Source organism: Zalophus californianus, chromosome 1 (genome assembly GCF_009762305.2).
Source record: "Zalophus californianus isolate mZalCal1 chromosome 1, mZalCal1.pri.v2, whole genome shotgun sequence".
NCBI classification, from domain to species: Eukaryota; Metazoa; Chordata; class Mammalia; order Carnivora; family Otariidae; genus Zalophus; species Zalophus californianus.
The window spans coordinates 85,764,967-85,786,945 of record NC_045595.1 but is presented as its reverse complement, the minus strand read 5'-3'; the positions used below and the strand labels follow the sequence as shown (position 1 = coordinate 85,786,945).

The following is a 21,979-nucleotide window of genomic DNA, read 5'->3' as shown; positions in this document are numbered from 1 at the left end:
GGGAGGTCTCTGCCTTCTCTACTCTTAATAACTGCTCTCTTAAGATTTACCAGTAGCCTCTGGTGGCCAAACCAGTGGGCCACCCAACCAGTGGGTTCTGAATCAACCTCTTTCCTGCTTTTATACTATTCTCTTCCCCCAGATTCTGTGACATCATGTTCTTCCTTTTCTCCCCTTGCTTCATAGAAGTTCTTTCTTTTTCTCCTCTGGGTCTTCCCCAGAGCTCTAGCCGTGGCGCTCTCCTCTCTCCCCTCTGCAAGCACAAATAAGTTCTCAGGTCATGACTCCATCCTGTCTCATGGCTTTGCCACCTCAACCAATGGCTACTCAACGTGGGGTCCTCAGCCCATTGCTGCTCCACCAACTTCCTGTTAACAACCCACAACCAGAGAGATACACGAAGTTAGAGTGAGCATGTAGATACTCTTCTAGCTATTCAACACTGCCACCATGTTTGTATTGTATTTTTGAAAGTATCACTTCTTAACAGACTGGAAAAAAACCAAACCAAATAAACAAAAATTTGGTCCTTCACCACAGATAACCTGAGAAACACTGAACTAGCTCTTACAGTTTTAAACTGATGGATTAACTTACAGTGAAAAACCAAGAGACTTCACAATAAGAAAATAAAACATTACCAACTTCTCTAAAGTTGCTTTCGAGCAAGTTTACCCCACCAAAATACAACTGGGTTGGTATTTCCACTAGGCAACAATGAGCTGATGCTGAGTGGCGGCTGGCCCTCTGAGAAGGGTATGCGCCACCCAGATGACACCTGAACCTCCTTCTCTCTGTCACTACCTGCCACTACTACCTACCCTGTGGGCCTCTGCGTCTGCACCTCAGACAACTCCAGCTCCATTCCTAGCCTCCTCCTGAATTCCAGCCCAACAACCACAACTGTCTTCTGGAATGTTCCCTTGGGTGTCCCACCAGTCCCTGAGTCCTAACATGTCCATCACCAATCTCATTACCTCTCTGGCCCTGAATAGCTCCTCATGCCGTGTGTTCCCCGTCCTCACAAGTGACCCTACTTCACCCTTCAGTCACCTGGGTGTCATTTCAGGCTCCTCCCTCCCCTCCTATGATACAATCTTGATGATTCTTCCTCTGCATTTCTCTTTTGTTTCGTTCATTCCCTCGACAAATGTTTATTAAGTTCTGGAGGCAACAGCAAACAGGATAGCTGTCTCCTCCAGCAATGCCTCACTTGTCACCCCAGGCTCTTCCCCGCTCACCCCCCAGTTCTCTGTCTTCCACTCTGACGACATGCTCATTCACACACCATTTTGCCTTCACTCCTCCCCCACTCCTGCCAGATTCACCTTTTTAAAATGGCACAATTTGCTTGGCTTGGGGATAGGTGGGGGTGTAGGGAGGTAAGGGAAGCCTTTTTTCATATATTTCTCCTTTCATTCTGAATTGGTATCTTGCACTAATTAAAATTAAACTCTCCGCACCGCACTTGTAGAAATGAGGCCCTAATGCTCAGCAATCAGACAGAAAGCAAATGATGAGTCATTTATATACTACAGGCAAAGTTTCGTAATCCTGGGGATTTAGGATATTCCATTTCATTAAAAGAAGCCACTTAGATTTTAAAGATCTGTTGGCGTCTTTTCTTAAGGTCAAGACCTTAAGCAGCACCATTTGGTTTTTGAAAGGGCAACGCATCTAGTTCAATCCAAGCCACTGGGTTTCTGACAGTGAGTTGGCCCCCATAGGACAAGGCAGGGGTCTGCCTCGTCTCCCCTCAACTGCCTATATTCAAAAGTCTCTGTGGTCCAATGGAAGACAAACCTAGTTCTAGGTATATCATGTGGGTCAGTGCTCACCCCTCCATCATAAAGGGGAGTGAATTTAAGGGGCAGAACCCAGAGCCGAGAGCCTGAGGGCAAAGACCTTGAAGTCTCACCTGGACAATGGCTGGGAATGTGGCTTTCTCTGTTGGGCAGCAAGGCCTAGAGACCCAGCCTACACTGAGGGGAGGCCTTCTATGGGCTCTAAAATCTGTCTCCATGTACCAGACCCAGTTATACCTGTCTGCCTCCCATGAGGCCTCTCCTCTGCCTGGGACAGCCCCCTCTCAGTCCCTGAGCACCACACAGAAGAGGCAGCATGGCCCAATGGTCTGGAACGTGGCCTCTGGGTCACACAGGCTGGCTTCAAACCTTAGTTCTGCCTTTCACAGTTGTAACTGGGCAAACTGCATAGCTCTCTGTGCCTATAAAATGGGTCTAAGCCTTCAGAGAGGGTGAGATGAGGATTAAGAATATAGTATGTGTGAAGTCTGTTAGCAAAGGGTCTACCTGACACACAGAGGGATTCCCTCTGTGCAGTGAAATCCCATTTAAAATTCAAATAAACCTATAGATACACAAATATGGGCCAGCAGCGTATAATACAGCCAAAGAGCCCAATCTTTTCCTTTTCCTTTCTTCTTCTTCTCCTTCTTTTTCTTCTTCTTCTTTTCTGGGGGCGGTGGGGATGGGGGGGTTCTGTAACCTGCTGCAGGGGCTCCAGCCAGGTAGTAAACCCTGCCTGCTGTACCCCACCTGAGCTGGCTTGAGTAGAGCTCTGTTTCATGTCATCAAAAGAACCCTGCCCAGAACAGGCTTCCTCTTCCCTTTGTTCATCCCAAACTGCAGCCAAACAGAACTTGACTCTCAGCCTTGAGCTTTCATTCCATGCTCCTGTCCTTACCAAGAACAGTACTGTCCGCCTCACCCCTCCATCCATCCCTCACTTTTCAGGGCCCTCACTCTATACCACACCTCTCCAAAACCTTCCCCACTTGGCCACAGAACCTTCCTGCTCCACCCGAGACCCAATGCCGCCCGCTGGTGCCTCTCCTGTAGAAACACCTGCCCAGGCTGCATCCTTGAACAGTCCCCGGCCTTGGGCAAAGCCCTCATCCTCTTGGAGCTCTTTCCTCCTGTCTAGAAGGGAGACCCCACTGCCAGTGGGGCCTCTTGACCAAAATTACTGTGAAGCACAAACCAGGAAATGTGCACAATGACTCTGCAATCTTCTAAGGGCTTTCCAAACATTCGAGCACTTTCCCAAGAAGCTCCAAAGAAGGTAAAGGAATTTGAAGATGAACATGTAAGCCCTTTTTGTGACATCATTCTGTCTCTTTACAATCCCCTGAGAACTCTGAAGAACAGGAAATTGCAAGGGGCCCCACAAATCCACCAGCCACACAAGACAAGCTCCGGAAGTACCTGGCGGCCAAACCTCTGCCTCACAGGGGCAAAGACAGCACCTCTGCTTTCCGACAGCCTTGAGACTCTGTGTCCCTGGAGCATTCGCTTCTAGGACTTGGAACACACAGTCTCTCCGAGTCTGCCCATAAATCTGGCTTTTAAATGTTCTGTGGCCCATAATAAATAATGTACATAAAGGGCCGGTTGGATGGAGCACAGCAGGAAACAAGAGGGGGAAAAAACACAAAGCAGTAGCCCAGATTTAATTTGAGCAGCTAAAGTGCTCAGAGAAATCATCAGACCACACTGAAAGGAACAGAGTCATCTTTATATAATTCCCTTCGCTCTCTGCAGAAAATCATGATAGAGAGGGCCTGTAAATTACGGCACCTTCAGCTAATTTTACATGACACAGATACAGATGATTTTATTTTTCCTAATTGTGGAAAATAATGAAATCTCCTTTCCCTCCTGCCATCCACGTTCTCTATCCAAAAGTTCCACTAATTTAAAACATTTGGTGGAAAAATAATACTGGGCCATTGTTCTTAAGAAAAAAAAATCTAATCACTTTGAATTTAATTCTAATATGCAGAGAATATGAGCTTATCCTGTGTGATGGTACAATGACAAAATGAGTTAATTACCATCGCATTGTAAGACGGATCTGCTTGTCATAGAAACGGGAGCCATTATTTCACACAAAATAATGACCTAGATGAAAAGGAATGACTAAGCTGTAGTTGCCAGTGGCACAGCTTCATCTTGGCCTAAGTGAATGGCAATTAACAAGTGTCACCACTCTCTCTATATACAAATAGGGACCAGACTGTTCATTAAATATTTACTGAAAAGACACAAATGGTTTTTAGTATATTTCTTCCCAGGAAGTTCTCAGGGTCTTCTACCTGTGTGATGACAGAAAAATTTACACATGTGTAAAATTCTGCCATCAGTTGGAATAGCTGTTGATCCTACAGAGGGGCATTCAGTTCCCCTCTGGTCTTTGCACACGGAAGTGGTGTCTTCTCCAGAAATCTTGTCCAACAACAGAAAAGAGGAGCAGAGGGAAGGAGGCCCAGACCCATCATTTTGTCCCTCTTCTGGTTGTCACTGCCACTGGTTGAGAAATTAAAGCCACACTTTGTACCAATGACCAGAAATGCTGGATCCTTCCAGGTCTGGCCCTCAGCCACACTGGACAGTGAGGGACAAATGGCGGGACAATCTCAACACCCCTGAGTCGCTGGTGGGAAACTTTACCTGCACCTGCTGGCCATGATCATGAACCACCTCTCTACTGAGAGGAACGGAGGCAAGAGGTTCTGGGATACACATAAGGAGACAAACTCCAGGTTAGAAATCTCTTATTGTGCAAGTTGGCTAGTCTGTCTGGACCCAATGCTTGTTGTTTGAAAACCAGGGTTATTGCAGGAGCAGGATGGCACTGTGGGCTTTTTAAAGTATATAATTTTCAAAGTGCTAAAAACATAATCCTTATACAAACATAGAATGAGCAGGTGTCAATGCTTTATTTAATTAATTATGAAACAAACTATCGGATACTGATGTGCACACATACGTGTACACACACACACACACACACACACAGATGTCTACCTGCACCACACACACTACACACACCAGTATCTGAGTGCCCACTAATCAGGCTGCTTTCTCCTTAAGACCTGATATGTGCACAGTGTAATGGGCCAGTCATGCAATGATCTGGTTTGTTAAGACAAAGCTACCAAATCATATGGGTTTTTGTTTGTTTTTTAAAGATTTATTTTTTTAAGGGAGGAGGAGAATGAACAAGTGGGGGTGGGGCAAAGGGAGAGAATCCCAAGCAGGCTGTCCGCTGAGCAGGGAGGCTGACATAATAAGGCTCGATCTCACAACCCATGAGATCACGGCCTGAGCCGAAATCAAGAGTCGGCTGCTCAACCAACTGAGCCATCCAGGTGCCCCTCAAATCACGTGTTTTTAAAAGAGCACACTTGATAGTATGGACAGAGCCTCATGCGCTCATCTGACCCATTTACCCCTCAAATATTCCAAGCATCCCAGTCTTGACTACAAGCCTATTTCTAAAACGATTTTTCCCCAGTACTCAGATCATGGGTTAAGTTCTACCTCTAACATATAACTACCCAAGTTTATTAGAACATTTTATCTGCATCAATCCAGAAAAGAGGGCCCTATTTATATAGACTTCTACATGACTTCTACAAAAGTTGTGTTGTCAGGCTTATGCTTGTGTGAAGAAAAAACGCCCTTCTCCCCCCATTCCTTAAGTAATGATATGGATTCCACCAGAGTAGAGTCTCCATTGTCCTAGTAAAATGATCAGAAATGTTGACCTACGAGGTCATCTGACTCCCAGTCTCCAGGTCTTAACACACCCCCATACACGAGGGGGGTTATTCCTAGGGCCTTGTTGAGCCTGAACATTCAATCAACGTTGAAGGGAGAGAGACAGGAAGGGAACAACAACAAAAGTATCACTGGGTGTTTAAAGAGACAATCTCATTATTTCAATCTTCTGCAAAAATCCTCTGAACAGCCCCCGCTGCATTTACAGGGCAGTCCTGGCCCCTCCTCCCATCCCTTGCACTCCCTTTCTCTCCCAAAGCTTCTCTGATCTTCTGATTCCCCTCTCTCGCTCCTGCACCAGGCCCTCACACATGCTGCTCCCTTTGTTTGGAGGGCTCCCCAACCTTCCCTGTGCAGCCCCATCACCAGGTCACTCCTCCTCATTCTTTCTGTCTTGAAACGAGGGACCTCCCTGATAGCCAGACCACGTGGTGTCTGCTTGTTCCTCCGCCCAGCTGCTTCCCTGCTGGTAATGCTCATTCCACTCCTCCAGGGTCTGCCTTCCAGGTGTGAGGACACGAGGGCAAGGGACCACAGACAGCCCTTTGGTTCTCTGTGTCCAAGCGTCAAGCAGGCAAGGACTGTTTCTGGCCCAAAGTTGATGGCCAACACTATTTATTAATGAATTCACTAATGGACAGACTGGATCTCAAACAAAATATCATCAGCTCTCAAACAAAACATCAGCAATAATTCCACAATTATTGTGGAAGCCTGGGTGAGAGAGAACAAGGTAAACATTAAGGAATGAACTTAGCCCCACTTTGGGCAAGGACATTCCTTCTGCAGCATATGTCATATTGAAACTCAAGTGAACCTTGCAATGAGGCAGAAAACCTCACAGGGCACAAAGAAAAGTTCAAAACCAGATACATTTCCGGGTGGAGAATGATTCTCCTGTAACTAGGCAATTGTAGCTGGTATAACAGCATGCCAGTGGCCACAGGACTCCAGGGTGCTCTCACACTAGGAAGAAAGGTGGCTCGTGGCAATGAAGACCCACAGGACAAGTGGAAGGTGGGACCTGGGCTGGGGGTGGGGGTCACACCATCTTGAAGGTTTGAAGGGAGTCCCAGCACTGGGCCTACAGGCCTGTCAGCTATTAATGTCATTCCAGCCTTAAAAGACAAGGTCCAGGGTCCTGCCTGCCTGGAAAGGGGGGAAGCTACCTTGTTCCTGAGTCATCTTCAGCCTGAGGAATGTATGTATGTGGTGGGGGGGGGTTGCCCCCCTGTGGGGCTGCCCAAAGACCCAGGCCCAAGGAGGCACTGGCTCCTGTCCCAGCCCGTGGAGTGTGGCCAAACTGCCCCAAGCCAGCCTCCCCCAGTTTGCACTGCAAACCTGTCCAACTGTCTCCTCACTACAGTGCTTACCTTCTTAATGAACTCTGGGATAAGTTTTTGGCCTGTCAGGTGGTCTAAGGAGGAACAGCAATCTAATTCCAAGATGTAGCGTTCATTGTGAAGATCACTTTTCTGAGATCTGAAGAGAGGAAAAAAACACAAAGATTAAGATTTTGCACTATATATACATAGTGTGTGTGTGTGAATATATATATGTGACTTATTGGGTATTTAATGAAACCCCAAATTCTTTCCTGAAAGGAAATGTCAAAAAAGGCACTGCTGAAAAATAACTGATAGTAAAACTCAAATTTTTGTATACGTATGTATATAAAATTATATACATCATGGAAAGACCTCCAAGACATAGTATCAAGGAAAACACACCATTATAGAAGTTGAGGACAATATAGCTTATGCATTAAACAACACACACACACACACACGCATGCACACTTCCATAATGTTTATTTCCCGTGGGTTTGTATCTGCCAAGACATAAAGAGGCAGACCAAACCACTAACAGCATTTACCTCTGGAGGATGGAGAGGGTCTGCCGGGGAACTGGATCTAGGGGTGGTAGTGGTAACTGAAAGTGGCTTTAGCTATATCCATAAATTTTTTTCACTTTTTCTGAAAAGAATATATTCCAATAGCATTTAGAAAATTAAAATGAATTTTAAAAGACTTTTAAAAGGTTCAACCCCTACAGAAGGCAATCTGGCAAAATCTATCAAATTAAAGATGCATTAAGAAAAGAATATAAGGCAGCTAAAGTTCTGGGGAAAGAGTGGGTATAAAGGTTGTTTGGGGCAAACAGCTGCAGGGTTCTAGTCGGTGCAAAGGTGTCCAGCGTGGTCCGGCCATCTCCTCACACAGGTGGCGCAGCCGCTTTCCTCTCTCCCACCAGGTAGATGTGCATATGATGTGACACTATGCACATTCAGGAGAGCCAGCAGCAAGTGATCAACAGAAGGAACTCTCACCACTTGACGCCATTCCTTTGAGGGGCTTCCATATGACACTTATGTGGGCCTGAGGAACTCCTGAAAGCCATATGATTCTCAGAAATGGAAGGTGATTCCTTGGCCCACCCAGCCAGGCATAAGGCAAGAGCAAATGGATTGCCGCCAAGTGTCAGCAGAACATGTACTCTCTCTCTCTGGGTAGCCAGCCAGTCATGGGGATCAGGACTTAGGAACCAGGGTCCTGAGCTCTGTCCGGGGTTTCCAGCACAAGCACAACCACTCCCCACTGGCGAAAGGGCGAGCAGGGCTTTCTCAGCCCACTTATGAGAAGCTCTACCAAAGAGGGGCCCATGCCAGCCCCTCTAAGAGCAGGTATGGCCAGAAAATTCTTAAAGTGGGCACTTTCACACCAAACTCCTAATACACATATATCCCACCAAATAAGTGGTTTCTGAATGTATATTTGCTATATTTTAAAAATGAATTTCTAAGATTCTTATATATCATTAAAAGCAATTTACATTACCATTAACCATCTGGGTATGATTTACGTGAAATTCAAAAGTGAAAACATTTTAAATGGGCATTTGGTTTTTCCCAGGTGTGCAATTGTGATTGGGTAAGCAAACATCAATAACATATTTTGGTTTTATTTTTCCTTCTAACATACCTTTCAGGAGTAGGGACTGAGGCACATACTTTTAAAATGTAAAGGAATAAACGGATTCCAAACTGGTCAAACTGGAATAAACTAACTCTAAAAGAAGAAACCAGTTCTCTGCCTCAGACTTCTTGCATTAAAACTTCATCAGACTAGATGTGTGTTCTCATTTTTTCCCCACATTCTCATCCTCTACCACCCCCAAACAAAAGACATATTAAGAGGAACGAAAGCAGAAGATTTCAGACTTTTCAAAGAGAAGACTTGGTCATGACATACTGTCATGGGTATTTGTGAGGTCTCAAACAACGAAGACAGGCGTGGGAGGAGAGTGTTCTAAGATGTGAAATCCCAGCTGCTCTGTCACATGAAAACAAATGTCAGACTGTGTGAGGTTACTTATAAACACCCACTGAGATTTTAAATGAGTAGGTTGAAAAACAGTAATTTTAGATAAGTCGACACTGTATCTACTCAGTAAAACACTCATAAAATGATTGGAGTCTGTCTTTAAGCAACTTACACCCCAGATTCATAAGGAATAATCCTTAATACAGGATCTAATAACTACCATCTTTGGTTCTAGAACAAGAAATACTATAGGAAGGAAGGCAGCTCTGATTCATTTCATCAGATAATTTATTCAGTTATATCTGAACTGAGAGGAGCATAAAATACCCACAAAAATGGGTATTATTACAAATTTTCTAGATGAAACATGAAAAATCACATCCTGACTTATAGTCTTGGCAAAGCAAATCCAATGGCTACTGAGGGAATAGATGAGCAACTAATAGGTATTCCCCTGCCTTTAGGAATTAGCTCCACAATTTAACCACAGTAAAGATGGCTGCTGTGATGAACACACCTTAAGGTGACCCCTTCCTCCCAACATTCCCCACCTGCTGGTGTTCGTGACTCTGTAAAACCCTCCCCTTGAGTGAGAGTAGGACCTGCATTTTGCTTCTAACCCATCAGAATATGGCAAAAAGGATGGGATATCACCCCTGTGATTATGCTATGCTGTAAAGCTCCATTTTAGCAGACTGGAGCTGCATACTTGTCTTGCTGGCTATGAAGAAGTAAACTGCCATGTTATGAAAGAGCCACGTGGCAAGGAACTGTGGACAGCTCCTGGCCAACAGTTGGCAAGAAACAGGGATTTCAATTCTATGGCTGCAAAGAGATGAATTCTGCAAAGAACCTAAGGGAGCAGTGGAAACAGATCTTTCCCCAGTTGAGCCTCTGTTGAGACCACAGCCCCAGCCAACACCTATACTGCAGCCTGATGAGACCTGATGAAAAGAACCCAGATAAGCTACAGAAACTGTGGTATGATAAATACATGTTGTTTTGAGCCACTAAATTTGCAGCAATTTATTACAGAACATAGAAAAATAATACAGTTGTTGAGTAGGAAGAGACATGGCAGCCTCATGTTCAAAATAAGCTTCCCACCGGTGATCAAGTGTAGGCCCAGGCCCACAAGATCCATTCAGAACACCTGAGACCAGCCTGAAAGCAGTCACTGACAGGTGATGAGTGCTCCATGTCTCTGAGGACAAGGACCACCCTGGGAGAGAGAAGCAGACACCCAACAGACGTGGCTGTAGGGGCCAGGCTGTGGCCCTCCAAGGGATCACATCAGGAGGGAATAGATACTCTGTAGTCAATCAAGTTCCTAAGGAAGAAGCATTAACATGAAATCTCAGCTGAGAAGGCATTTGCCACCCTCCTATGAGGGAGGGGAAACATCGCTTATGTTTCCCCAAAGGCCATGTCCTTGTGTTATTCTGGAAAAGGAAATGAGAAACCACCAAACTTCCCCTGGACTGAAGCTGTGATGGTTTCCACTTCTGGAAAGAACAGAGATATTTGGGTTTAAACAATAAAAAAATATGCACAGAATGCATTTCTGGAGATGTAGGATTAACTACCTAAAGCCTCCATCATCGAGAAGTTAACACCAAATACTCTGAAATTAAATGTGAGCACTCTAAGAAGAGCACTGCTAACAATGAAATATACTTCACCACCTCCCTCTATGGTCTATTCCACAATTTCCTCCAGATTTGTCAGTTACAGGCTACAGGTGTTAATCGAACTAGAGGTGAATCAGTGAGAACTAGAGGTCAATGATACACCTCTAGTTCACTTTGGACAATTTAAACCATCTCTAGGTGACTTTGGACAATTTATTTAAACTTTCTGTGTTTCAGTTTCTTTCACTGCTAAATGGGAATATTATGAATAGCTGTCTCTTAGCGTCATTGTAAGGACTAAATAAGACAAAAGCACAGGGTATGGCAGGAGGTCTGGGCTCAGCAACATTAGCCACTGCTGATCTAGTGACTACCATCTATAACTGCATTCTTTATTTTCCAAACACTCTTCACAGTTCATAATTATTCGTTTGATAAATATTGACCACAACTACTACTGTGTGCCAGGCACTATTCTTTAGCATATATCAATAGACAGAGAGGCAAAGATCTCTTCCCTCATGGAGCTTACAGTCTAGTGGAAGGGGATAGGCAAAAAACAAAAAACATACATGAGCATATAATATTATGTTCTATACTTATCTTCTATTAAGTATAGAAGAAAAAAGAAACAGCAAGGTGAAGAGAATCAGGAGTGTGTGAGGGGAAGCTGCTGCAGTTTTGTTGTTGTTGTTTTAAAGACTTATTTTATTTATTTATTTATTTATTTTTAAAAGATTTTATTTATTTGACAGAGAGAGACACAGCGAGAGAAGGAACACAAGCAGGGGGACTGGTAGAGGGAGAAGCAGGCTTGGAGCAGGGAGCCCGATGTGGGGCTCGATCCCAGGACCCTAGGATCATGACCCAAGCTGAAGGCAGATGCTTAACGACTGAGCCACCCAGGTGACCCAAGACTTATTTATTTTAGAGAGAGAGAGCATGAGCAGGGGGAGAGGCAGAGGGAGAGGGAGAGAGAATCCTCAAACAGACTCCCCACTGAGCGTGGAGCCCAGTGCAGGGCTTGATGCAGGGCTCCATCCCAGGACCCTGAGATGATGCCCTGAGCCGAAATCAAGATTCGGCTGCCCAACCAACTGTGCCACCCAGGTGGCCCTAGAAGCTGCAGTTTTAATGAGGATGGTCTGGGTGGCCTCACCAAGAAGGTGACATTTAGAATAAAGACCTACGGGGAAGTGAGGGAGTTGGCCATGCTGATATCCAGGATGAGAGCTTCCAGGCAGAGGGAACAGCCAGTGCAAAGGCCCTGAGGCGAGATAATACAAAGAGGCCCCGTGGCTGGAGCTCAGTGAATAAAGAGCAGAGGAAGAAGAGACGACACGGCCAGAAAGTCAATGGGGAACAAGGTAATGTAGACCTTACAGGCCATACTGAAGATGGTAGTTTTTACACAGAAAGACAGGGGAAGCACTTGGAGAGTGTTGAACAGAGAAGTAACATGATCTGGTTTATTTTACAAGGCTCCCTCTGGCTATAGGAGGCAGCTAAAAGACTAACTCAGTGGTCCAGCAGGGAGATGATGGTGGCTCAAAGTGGATTTTTAGTAGTGTATCAGCAGACACAAAGGCTGGGTTCCAGATATATTTTCAAGGTGGAACCTTCAAGACTTCCTCGTGGGGTGTAGAAGGCAGAAAGCAGATGAGGATGACTGAGAATTTCTGTCCCAGCAACAGGGAGACTGGATGAAGTTGCCATAGCTAAGACGGGGAAGGTTATGGGTGGCCAAGTTTTGGGGGAAGGTCAATAATTCAGTTTCAGATGTGCTGAATTTGACTTATGCAGGAGACATCTAAGCAGAGATATGTGGTAGACAGTTTAATACATATTTCCATCTGGATTTCAGGGGAGGGGCTGGAGATATAAATTTGAGAGTCATCAGCTTTCAGACAGTATTTAAAACCTAAGGCTGGATGAGATTTCAATTAATATAGAGAGAAAATAGTCAAGGACTGACCTTGGGACCCTCCACACTGGGAGAAAAGAGAAGAAAGCCCAAAGGAGAAAAAGGAGAAACCAGAGTGGAAGGAAGAAAACCAAGAGAATATGCTGTCTGTCCTGAAAGTAAAATGCAGGAAGCATGTCAAGGGGCAAGGTATGGGCCAGCCTGCCAACTTCTTCAATTAACAGACTTATAATCTTCTCTTCAATTTACCAATAGTCTTGAAATCCCAAAGGGAAAGTGGATTTAGTCCATCTTATGGAAGCAAGTGTAAAGAAATCTGTTTATATTATGATTAAAATGGGTCGATTATCAAATTAATCCATTGATTTGGGTCCTGAACAGCTTGGTTCCTTGAAAAAAATAAAAACATCTTCATGCTGCTAGGTCAATTCTCAAAAACTGCCTGGGAGAAAATTAACTGAAAAGAGCTCTAACCCATCTCACATCTTGAGGCCCCCACTTGGTCGCAGCATTGTAGAGTTGAGGGGGGTTTATTTCCACTCCAAAAGGATTTTCTGAAAGGAAAAGGAATAAAAAGGATATTACTGAGCAGAGATGTGATGTGCTGAAAACCAAGAATACATAAGACAAAACAAATTCAAATTCTCAGCATAACGACACAGTGGTAAAAGGGCACATAAACATGGTGGTCCTGACTGCTTAGAACACTGGAGAGGCAGCTAAGACTTCACAGCCCAGTTAAGTTTTAAAAAGCCATCACAACATGACAACTAAATGTAGTGTGGTACCCCAGACTGGGTCCCATAACTAAAAGAGGACATTAATAGAAAAAGTGGTGAAATCGAAATAAAATCCACAATTTAGTTAACAGTAATGTACCAGGGTCAATTTCTTAGTTTTGACAAATGTACCATGGTAACATAAGATAGTAATGCTTGGGGAAACTCGATGAAGGACATAAGGGAATTCTCTGTAATTTCTTTGTAACTTTTATGTTAAATCTAAAATTATTCCAAAATAAAATTTATTTTTGAAAAAGAAAGAAAGGCATTCTATATTTTTGGGTATATGTATTTCCTGTTTTGACTCTGTAATATTTATTCTCTGAGTCAGTGTCTCTAGACTAAACTACCCCTACACCCCTCCCTGACTATACTTCTCCTATCAGAGACCCCTCAAATCACATCAGGGCAATGTCTAAAATAACTGGGTCTGGAGGACAAAAGGAAAATGGCCTTTGATGTGCCCCAACTTCACACACTGGAACAATCCAATGAGAAACCTTGGGCTCTGTGAATCAGATAGGGTTTCCCACAGGGCAGGCATCCTCAGCCCTGGCTGCATTTACCTTTGGAAGCACTTGGGGAGCTCTCATAAATTCTGATTGATTGGTTTTAGGTATGGCCTGGGCAAAGGAGATTTGGAAACTCCCAGGTGATTCTAATGTGCAGTCAGAGTGAAGAACCACTGCACAGGCAGGGTATGTTGTATCTGCTACTGTCCTGGAGATTTTCCCTGGCCAAGAACTGAGCAAGTCCATGGAAAGAGAAAACACAGAAAGAATGACTTGTACAGACCAATAATGTAGACTTCTCTACCCTCAGAAGAAAATAAACCTTCAAAAAGAAAAGAAAAAGACCAGAGATTAAGGAAATATAAAAGAAGAATGAGGAGCTTTCTCTATGCCTCTTTTGGTCAGAAAAACTCAAAATATATCCAACTTCTTGCTCTGCTCACTTCTTTTTACTTTTTTATTGTGGTTAAAACATACATAAGAGAACATTTACCATTTTAACTATTTTTAAGTGTACATTCAATGACATTAAGCACATTCAGAAGGCCGGACAACCATCACCACTACCCATTTCCAGAACTTTCTCATCATCCCAAACAGCCCTCACTTATCTGACCCCTTATAAATGGTATGCGGACCAAAACTGAACAGAAAATTTTAAATAAACGCTTGTAGGGGCGCCTGGGTGGCTCATCCTGTTGAGTGTCCAACTCTTGATCTCAGCTCAGGTCTCGATCTCACTATTGTGAGTTCAAGACCTGCGTTGGGCTTGGAGTTGGGCATGGAGCCTACCAAAAAAAATGCTTGTACAACAAACACATAAAAGCAGATTTAGACACTGAGCATTTGTGCACAAACTCTTAATTGTAAGGCAGGAGAGCAAAGAGCCCCTAGGCTGAAGTATCTCAGATGTCAGCATAACTGGCCACAGATATCAGAGTTGTTTAAGACCATGAGAAAAGACTGCTTATTCTGTGTTGTGTTGACCTCATTACTCACACACAAACATGAACTGTCATAAAAACGGTGGAAATCGGAGCTGCGCTCATTACAACAACCATGTCTGCCAAGGGTTGTGTGGTCACTCCCCAGGCAGCCAGAGGGTCAGAAGGTCACACCAGGGACGCAAACTCCAAGGCTCACAGGCAATGAGTGGAAGAGGGTATTTTTTGACCAAAATACATAATCTAGACACTTTGTTCTCATATAAGAGATACAGGAGTGGTCTTCATGTCTGCAGAGAAAAAGGCTCTCTCCGCTTTTCGTTCGAACACAGAATCCTATCAGACACCCTCTCACAATGTCATTTCTGAGAGAAATGCAGTTGGAGAAAACCTGTCTCCGCCATGAGAAAAGTCACAGTGCAGGAGTGACGTTAAACGGTAGGCACTGTGCCACTACGGTGTTGGGGAGACAGTGGGAATAGAGGAAACCATGGTAACCTGGGCAGTTTACATCCCAGCCACCGCTAGCAATTCCAGGCCAGGGTTGCCAAACTTCTAGTTCTTTAAAAGAATTCATTAAATTGTGTTTTTATGTCAGCCATAACTGTCAAATTGTGGCTCCAGACAATGTTTTTTGCTATGTTGGCCATCGTCTTGGGATTGAATTTGACCTTCTGGCCACCAATCTCTGGCCTCGGTTACATACACAAAGCTCCCATGTGAGTCACAGAAGGCTGGATGTCAGGGAAGAGATAAGAGTGAGCAGATTATTTAACTGTATTATAATCAGAATAACCAACCCATAAACCCAATCCAGATAGTTCGTTCCTTGTAATGACTCAGCAGATTCTTCCCCTCCGTGCTCCTGGCTAACCCAAGATCATGGTCAGTGCATCTACACAGCCCTTGCCAGCTCCTCAGTGGCTGGGACATAACCCTTGGCTAAGCCATTGAAAGAACATGTTTGCAAGCAAAGACCGTACTGTGTACGAGTACTTAAAATATTCAAAATTAACATAGGCAAAACGGTTAATCCTCAAATTATACTGACAATATGCCAAGTAGGTAATTAAATACCCATTTGGTTTCATGAGTAGATCTGAAATCAGTCTATTAAAAAACAAATTCCTGTCGAAAAACTATTATAAACTATACTTTTAAAAAATAAACATGTGAATAAATACTACCACACACACTACTTTTAAATAATAAACATGTAACAGATCTCACTTCAACTCATAAACTCCTTAGATAACTTCAAAGACCACGAGTTTAAACAACATCTCCTCTCTCCCAGGACACCAGGCCCAGTATGAACTTAAGTTGTAAAAAGAAAGGAGAGGATGTGCAGTTCATCAATAGAACTATTTTTGCTTCACTTAGGAAAAATCAGAAAGAAATGGTGGTAAACTCCAACTTAGATTACTAGGCACTTCTCCAACCAGAAAAAAAAAAATACTGAATGTCAGTTGATAGAAACAAATTCTCTATGTCTGGGAAACAGGAAGGATTTTTAAGATATTTCCCCCAAGGCAATAACAAGTTCAAGTAGAATAATCAGGATGGCTTTTTTTTTTTAAAGTAGTAGGAGAGAGGGAAATGAACTACAGATCTTAAGATTTGTCAAGGAAAGAAAAAAAAGGTTTTTTCTCGTTTCATTAACTAATGTAAAACTAATGACAATAAAAAGATCTGTGTATTCATTCATCTGCTCATCACTTTCTTGACCACTGACCACATACATGTGAGGCACTGAGTTAGATCCTGCCATCAAGAAACTTACAGTCAATGGGCATCTAACTATCCAATACCGCTATCTACTGCATGCAAACCATATAAAAACAGAAGTGTTATGGCAGTTCAGTTACATTCAGTGTCAAGGATCAGGAAATTTTTTAAAAAGCAAGAAGTGCGTCAGCTGAGCCTAAAGCTGTATGGAAATTAGTCATGGGACAATGGATAAAAAGATATTCCAGGCACCAAGAACAGAAATTAGTAAAGACATAGATGGAAAAAAGCATGAGTTACAGGATGGAAATAATAAATAGGTCAGTTTGGTAAAAGGTGAGGGCTGCCTATCAGAATCAGCGGGACCAGTAAACAGGAGCCCGGTGAACATCTGGATGAATCCACTGTTAGGATGGACCTGCAATGCGTTTGCAGTGGGCAGCAGAGAAGCAAGAACCGTGGTAGGAAAGAAAGGATGGGGTGTGTCCTTACAGGATGGGACTGGACTTCATTTTGAGAGAAAGGGGAGTTATGGAAGGTCTTAGATAAGAGAAGACACTAAAATATAGACTTTAGGAAGATGAAGCAAGCCGCATTGCTTATGACGGGAGAAGAGGCGAAGAATGTCTTAGGAGAGCAGTAATGAGCTCAGCTAAGATTTTGCCGAGGGAGTGGACAGATGGGAGAGAGAGTTTAGGTATTTCCCGTCTCTGCATTTGGTGATAGTTGGGGTGGAGTGGGGAGAGGAGCACATGCTGCTTCCCAAGGATGCTCTCAGAACAATGGGGGAAAGATTTCCAATCATTTTATGACTCCTTCCCCTTGCAAAATAAATCAAATCTACCCCCCCCAAAATGAAACCGTAGAAGTCAAAAACTTCCCCTAACAGTGAAGCTTAAGATATGCTTGGGGGCAAAAAAAAAAAAAAAAAAAAAAAAATCCTAGCAAATCATTAAATAAAGCCCCTAACTATACAGTCTATCAGGGGAGTTCTGAAGTAGGAAGTAGAAAGGAGAAGAATGAACTCATAGATGGGTCACTGCCTTTTCTTCTGATTTTTTCTTCCTCTTTCACCAACAGACATTCACCACTTCTGTCGACAAGGGTTTGGTATCACCAGGAACATTCCGGAGATGATGGGGGGTGGGGGGAGGCTGTGCAAATGATACCCTAACCACACACTCTTAGGGAGCTGCGCACTGCCAAGTGTGTGCAAGTCACTGTGGGCATCTAACTATCCAGTACTGCTGTTTATTCTCAAGAAATCTTGCCACATCCTGTCACACTGTTTACAGTCAGAGCCAACTCTCTGGTAGATAAACCGTCAGTGACTGCGCAGCCCAAGGAGATCACCATTAATCTTAAAAGCAACAGGAAAACAAACAGGCTTTACCCCCGTGGTCCCTGTATAATGCAGCCGTGAAAGAATTTCAATCCCCACCAGGCTGGACTACAGAAAAGAGAAGAACCACAAGGAATGGATCTGGGGCAGGGTCCTGCTTTCTCTGGGATCCTGTAAGGTTCCTCATTTACTCTGAAAGATGTAGAAAGGACTAATACTAGTATTAATGGACAAATAATATTTTATCACAAACCTAACACTGAATAAAAGCAGGTCTGCCTGATATTACTTCAGAAAATCACATTATCTGCAAACAAAACTAACGGGAATAGCACCCCACATGAATGCTCTTGATGACTCTCTCATGGGCCCTGGACAGTTGAGTGACAGGAAGTCTCTTCTCTCTTTACATTCAATGCACATGTTCCAAATTAAAGTCCGTTTATCATTTCCTTCTTTTCTAGATCTTCCTACCTACACCCTCTAATTGAATTAGACAATGGGAATGTTCTGTATCTGTGCTGGCCAATATAGTAGCCACTAGCCACATGTTGCTACCAAGAACCTAAAATGTGGCTAGTGCCCCTGAGGAACTGAATTTTTAAATTTTATTTAGCTTAAATGAATTCACATTTACATCGCTACACGTGGCTAGTGGCTACCTAATTGGAAAGTACAGCTTAATGCTCTTCTCATAATGTGAAAACAGATCGCCGGGGATCTTGTTAAAATGAAGATTCAGATCCAGCAGGTCTGGGAGGGGGCCTGGGGATCTGCATTTCCAAGGAGCTCCCAGGTGATGCTGATGCTGTTAGTGCAGACTACACTTGGAGTAGCAAAACCCTAACTGTTTCAGGAACCATCCGAGTGACCCTGAAGTTTCCTGATCAGGGTCTCCAAATTTTTTGATTACATACTAGGTCAGTAAAAACTCCTGACTACTACTGTAACAACATCTTACATGTGTTATATAAAATACATATAAAATAAGTTTTAAAAGACAAGAAGCAAATGAAATAAGCAATATTTTAAAATTATAATCACAATAAGTTCATACTATGAATACCTAATATTTCAAGACTTAATATACACTTGAAACGAAATTCATTGTTAACAATAGTGGAAGTTAACCCACATTTCAAAATGTCTTCTTGATGAGTCCAAATATTTTTGGCCATCTTCTCACAGATCTGAATGGTAGGTATTGGGTTTTTTGTTTTGGTTCGGTTTTTTTAATCTCACTAGGAAAACTCTTACAAACAGTTAGAGATGGGTCAGTGTGGCCATTTTTCTGTGTGTGGGTCTAAGTGTGTGTGTGAGGAAGAGACAGACAGGGAAGAAAGAGACAAAGACAGAGGGGGCAAGAGAAGGATTTTACGGTCACATTACTGGTATCTTCCTCAATCTGCAACTACGTTACAGGAATTTTTTAAGCCATGTGTATATTTCATGAGGGTTATACTACAAAAAATAATCCACAAATCCACTTCACTGAGTTTTCACATAAAAGTCTTCCTCTGAACCTAGTCTCTCAGGACCCCTCCTGCTTCATATAGACAGGTGACCCCTGACATCTGCACCCAGCAAGGGCACCACCTTCAACCTGAATGTTCAGTATCAGTAACGTTTAATTTCTAAATTTTTCAACAAAAATAAATATACACAGAGGCCTCAGTACTCTTCCAACATGGGTATGTACCACACTTTGGTAATACTGGCTTAGATAAGTATGTAGATGTTTCAGAATGATCACAAAGCTCTAAAATAAAAATTTACTTCCAACAATAATAGTGAACTCTATGTTCTTGAAAACACATGGTGGAAACACTCTTCAAATTATTATGTAAATGTAATTATAATTTCAACAGAATTTACTGGAAATTGGAGAAAATAACTTTCGACTCTATCGAAAAATCAACATGCAAAAATTGTTAAGATCCTGAAAAAGAAAAACAGTGCCTTAATAGATATTAATACACACTACAAACTTATTGTAATCAAAATAGCGTGGTATAGCACAAAAATCAATAAAGCGATTATAGGAATAATGAAGAATTGGGAACAAACTTGCGTATATACAGAAATCCAAACTATGATATAGGTGCCATTTCATTCCATGGTAAAAATCAGGTAAATGCAATAAATGCTGTTGACAAAGGCAGCAATCTGGAAGAAAATAAAGGTGGATCCCTACCTCACACACTAATACTAGTGGTTCTCAACTGGGAACAGTTTTGCCCATCAGGGGACATTGGTATTATCTGGAGACATTCTGATTATCATTAACTAGGGCCAGGGACAGGGGTGGTGGTGTTTGCTACTGGCATCTGGTGGGTAGAGGTCAGGGATGCTGCTTAATATCCCAAACTGTCCATAGTTGAGACATTATATAGGCAAAGAAATCCTACCCTACCCTTACATATCCTAACCCTAATGGTTAAAAAATTAAAAAGTAACAGTGTTAGTAGTAGACAGATCCTGATGTGAATCCTGGCTCCTCCACTTACCAAAAGCATGACTCTGGACAAGTCACCATTCTGAGTCTTGTCTTCTTCATTTTGCTTTCAGGAGTAAAGATAATGTATCATGAAGCAACGAGTGAGAACTCTGGCCAGGCACAGCAACAAATAAATGGGAGCTATTCTGGCTGGTGCCATAAATAATGAATCATATTAAGAAATGCCTGCAAATATATCCATGTTCTTCACAAGAAAAGTGGGCTTTTTTTCCTAATAAGATCCAGGTTGCTTCACAGAGCCATTTTGGGGACTTTACTTATAGAAGTTTGAAAATAAAAAATTCAACAAGTTGGGTATAAGTCCCCCCAGAGCAGGGATTGTGCTCACCTCATTCTAACAAAGGTTACTACCTTAGAAGACACAGGATACCTAATAAATACATTTTGGGCTTTTGGGGGTTTTTTGGGGGGTGTAACAGAGGAAAAATAATGCACAAAGGGCCTCAGAACCATTTGCATAGAACTGTTTAGTGCAGAAACTGACAAGACCCAGACAGCCTGCTGAATGGAGCCACCTGGGGTGCTCCAAATGGTTTGCAGTGTCAACATGCCCTGAAATGAGTTTGGGGATAACCATGCCTCTGGTCCCAGAGCCTAGCTATGGGGACTGAAGATGCTGCAAAGCCCAGAGGATTCTGGGAATTCTCTGAGGACCCTTCTATAAGTCCAGGGCTCCTGATCTGAAAGATGGTATATTTCTGTGCCATGAGCCTCAAGATAGAACTTAAGCCCCATACCCACCACACAGTCCCACTCACCCACCCCACACTTCAATACTGAGGAGTCATTAATAACCTCTTCTTTTTTTTTTTAAGATTTTATTTATTTATTTGAGAGAGAGTGAGCAAGAGAGAGAGAACACAAGCAGGGCCAGAGGAAGAAGAGAAGCAGACTCCCCGCTGAGCATGGATCCTGACACGGGGCTCAATCCCAGGACCCTGGGATCATGACCCAAGCCAAAGGCAGATGCTTAACCAACTGAGCCACCCAGGCACCCCATTAATAACTTCTTCTGGCTAATTTTCCTACGATATGAAATGGGAGGTAGGGGATAAGGCAAGAAAATGGTACCTTTCAGCTACAAAACAGAATTAAGTCTAAAACCTCCACTGAACACATGATAATGTTTTCAACAAATATTAACAACAAAAACAACCATCATGAGGACACTGAGAATAAATTATAAGACTTAACACACAGGAGTGAAGCAAAAGTGCTCTCAGATCCTCAGAAACAGGTGTTGTATGAATACAAGTTACTAATTTGGTTTTTAAAGGCTTTGGGGCCATTTTTAGTTCCAACTCATGGTTGATGAATGGGAGGCAAACGAAATAATGTGCTCCACTAAATCGTATTGATAGCATTTACCTCTTCGTAAAATGGTTCCTTCTTTCAACCACTTAAAAATTATAGAAGATAGCTAGATAGATATAATCATTATATCAAAATCCTAAGAACACTGAAATCACCAGTAATGTATTTATATGGATCTGAAAGTTATTTCTCACCTGCTCCTGTATTCATAGCTAAAGCTGTAAAATTAAGTTAGTACTGGTCTTTTCCAGGACCAACACTGGTAATGCCCATGTCTTTCTCAGCTTGAAAAACACACACAATCTAATTTAAGTCTGATTGACAAAAAAGAGAAAAGACAAAAAGGACTGCCAGGAATATTTAAATTAAGACAATC

General features: G+C 42.9%; 1 protein-coding gene across 3 annotated transcripts in view; it reads right to left on the bottom strand.

Annotated features, from left to right (window-relative positions):
• Nucleotides 1-21,979, bottom strand: part of RFTN1 (raftlin, lipid raft linker 1) — a 201,045-nt gene that overhangs the window by 82,568 nt on the left and 96,498 nt on the right. For all 3 annotated transcript variants that reach the window (XM_027584718.2, XM_027584717.2, XM_027584716.2), the window contains exon 4: nt 6,959-7,067. In XM_027584718.2, coding sequence (XP_027440519.1) covers nt 6,959-7,067 — 109 coding nt within the window. The remainder of the gene's footprint in view (nt 1-6,958; nt 7,068-21,979) is intronic.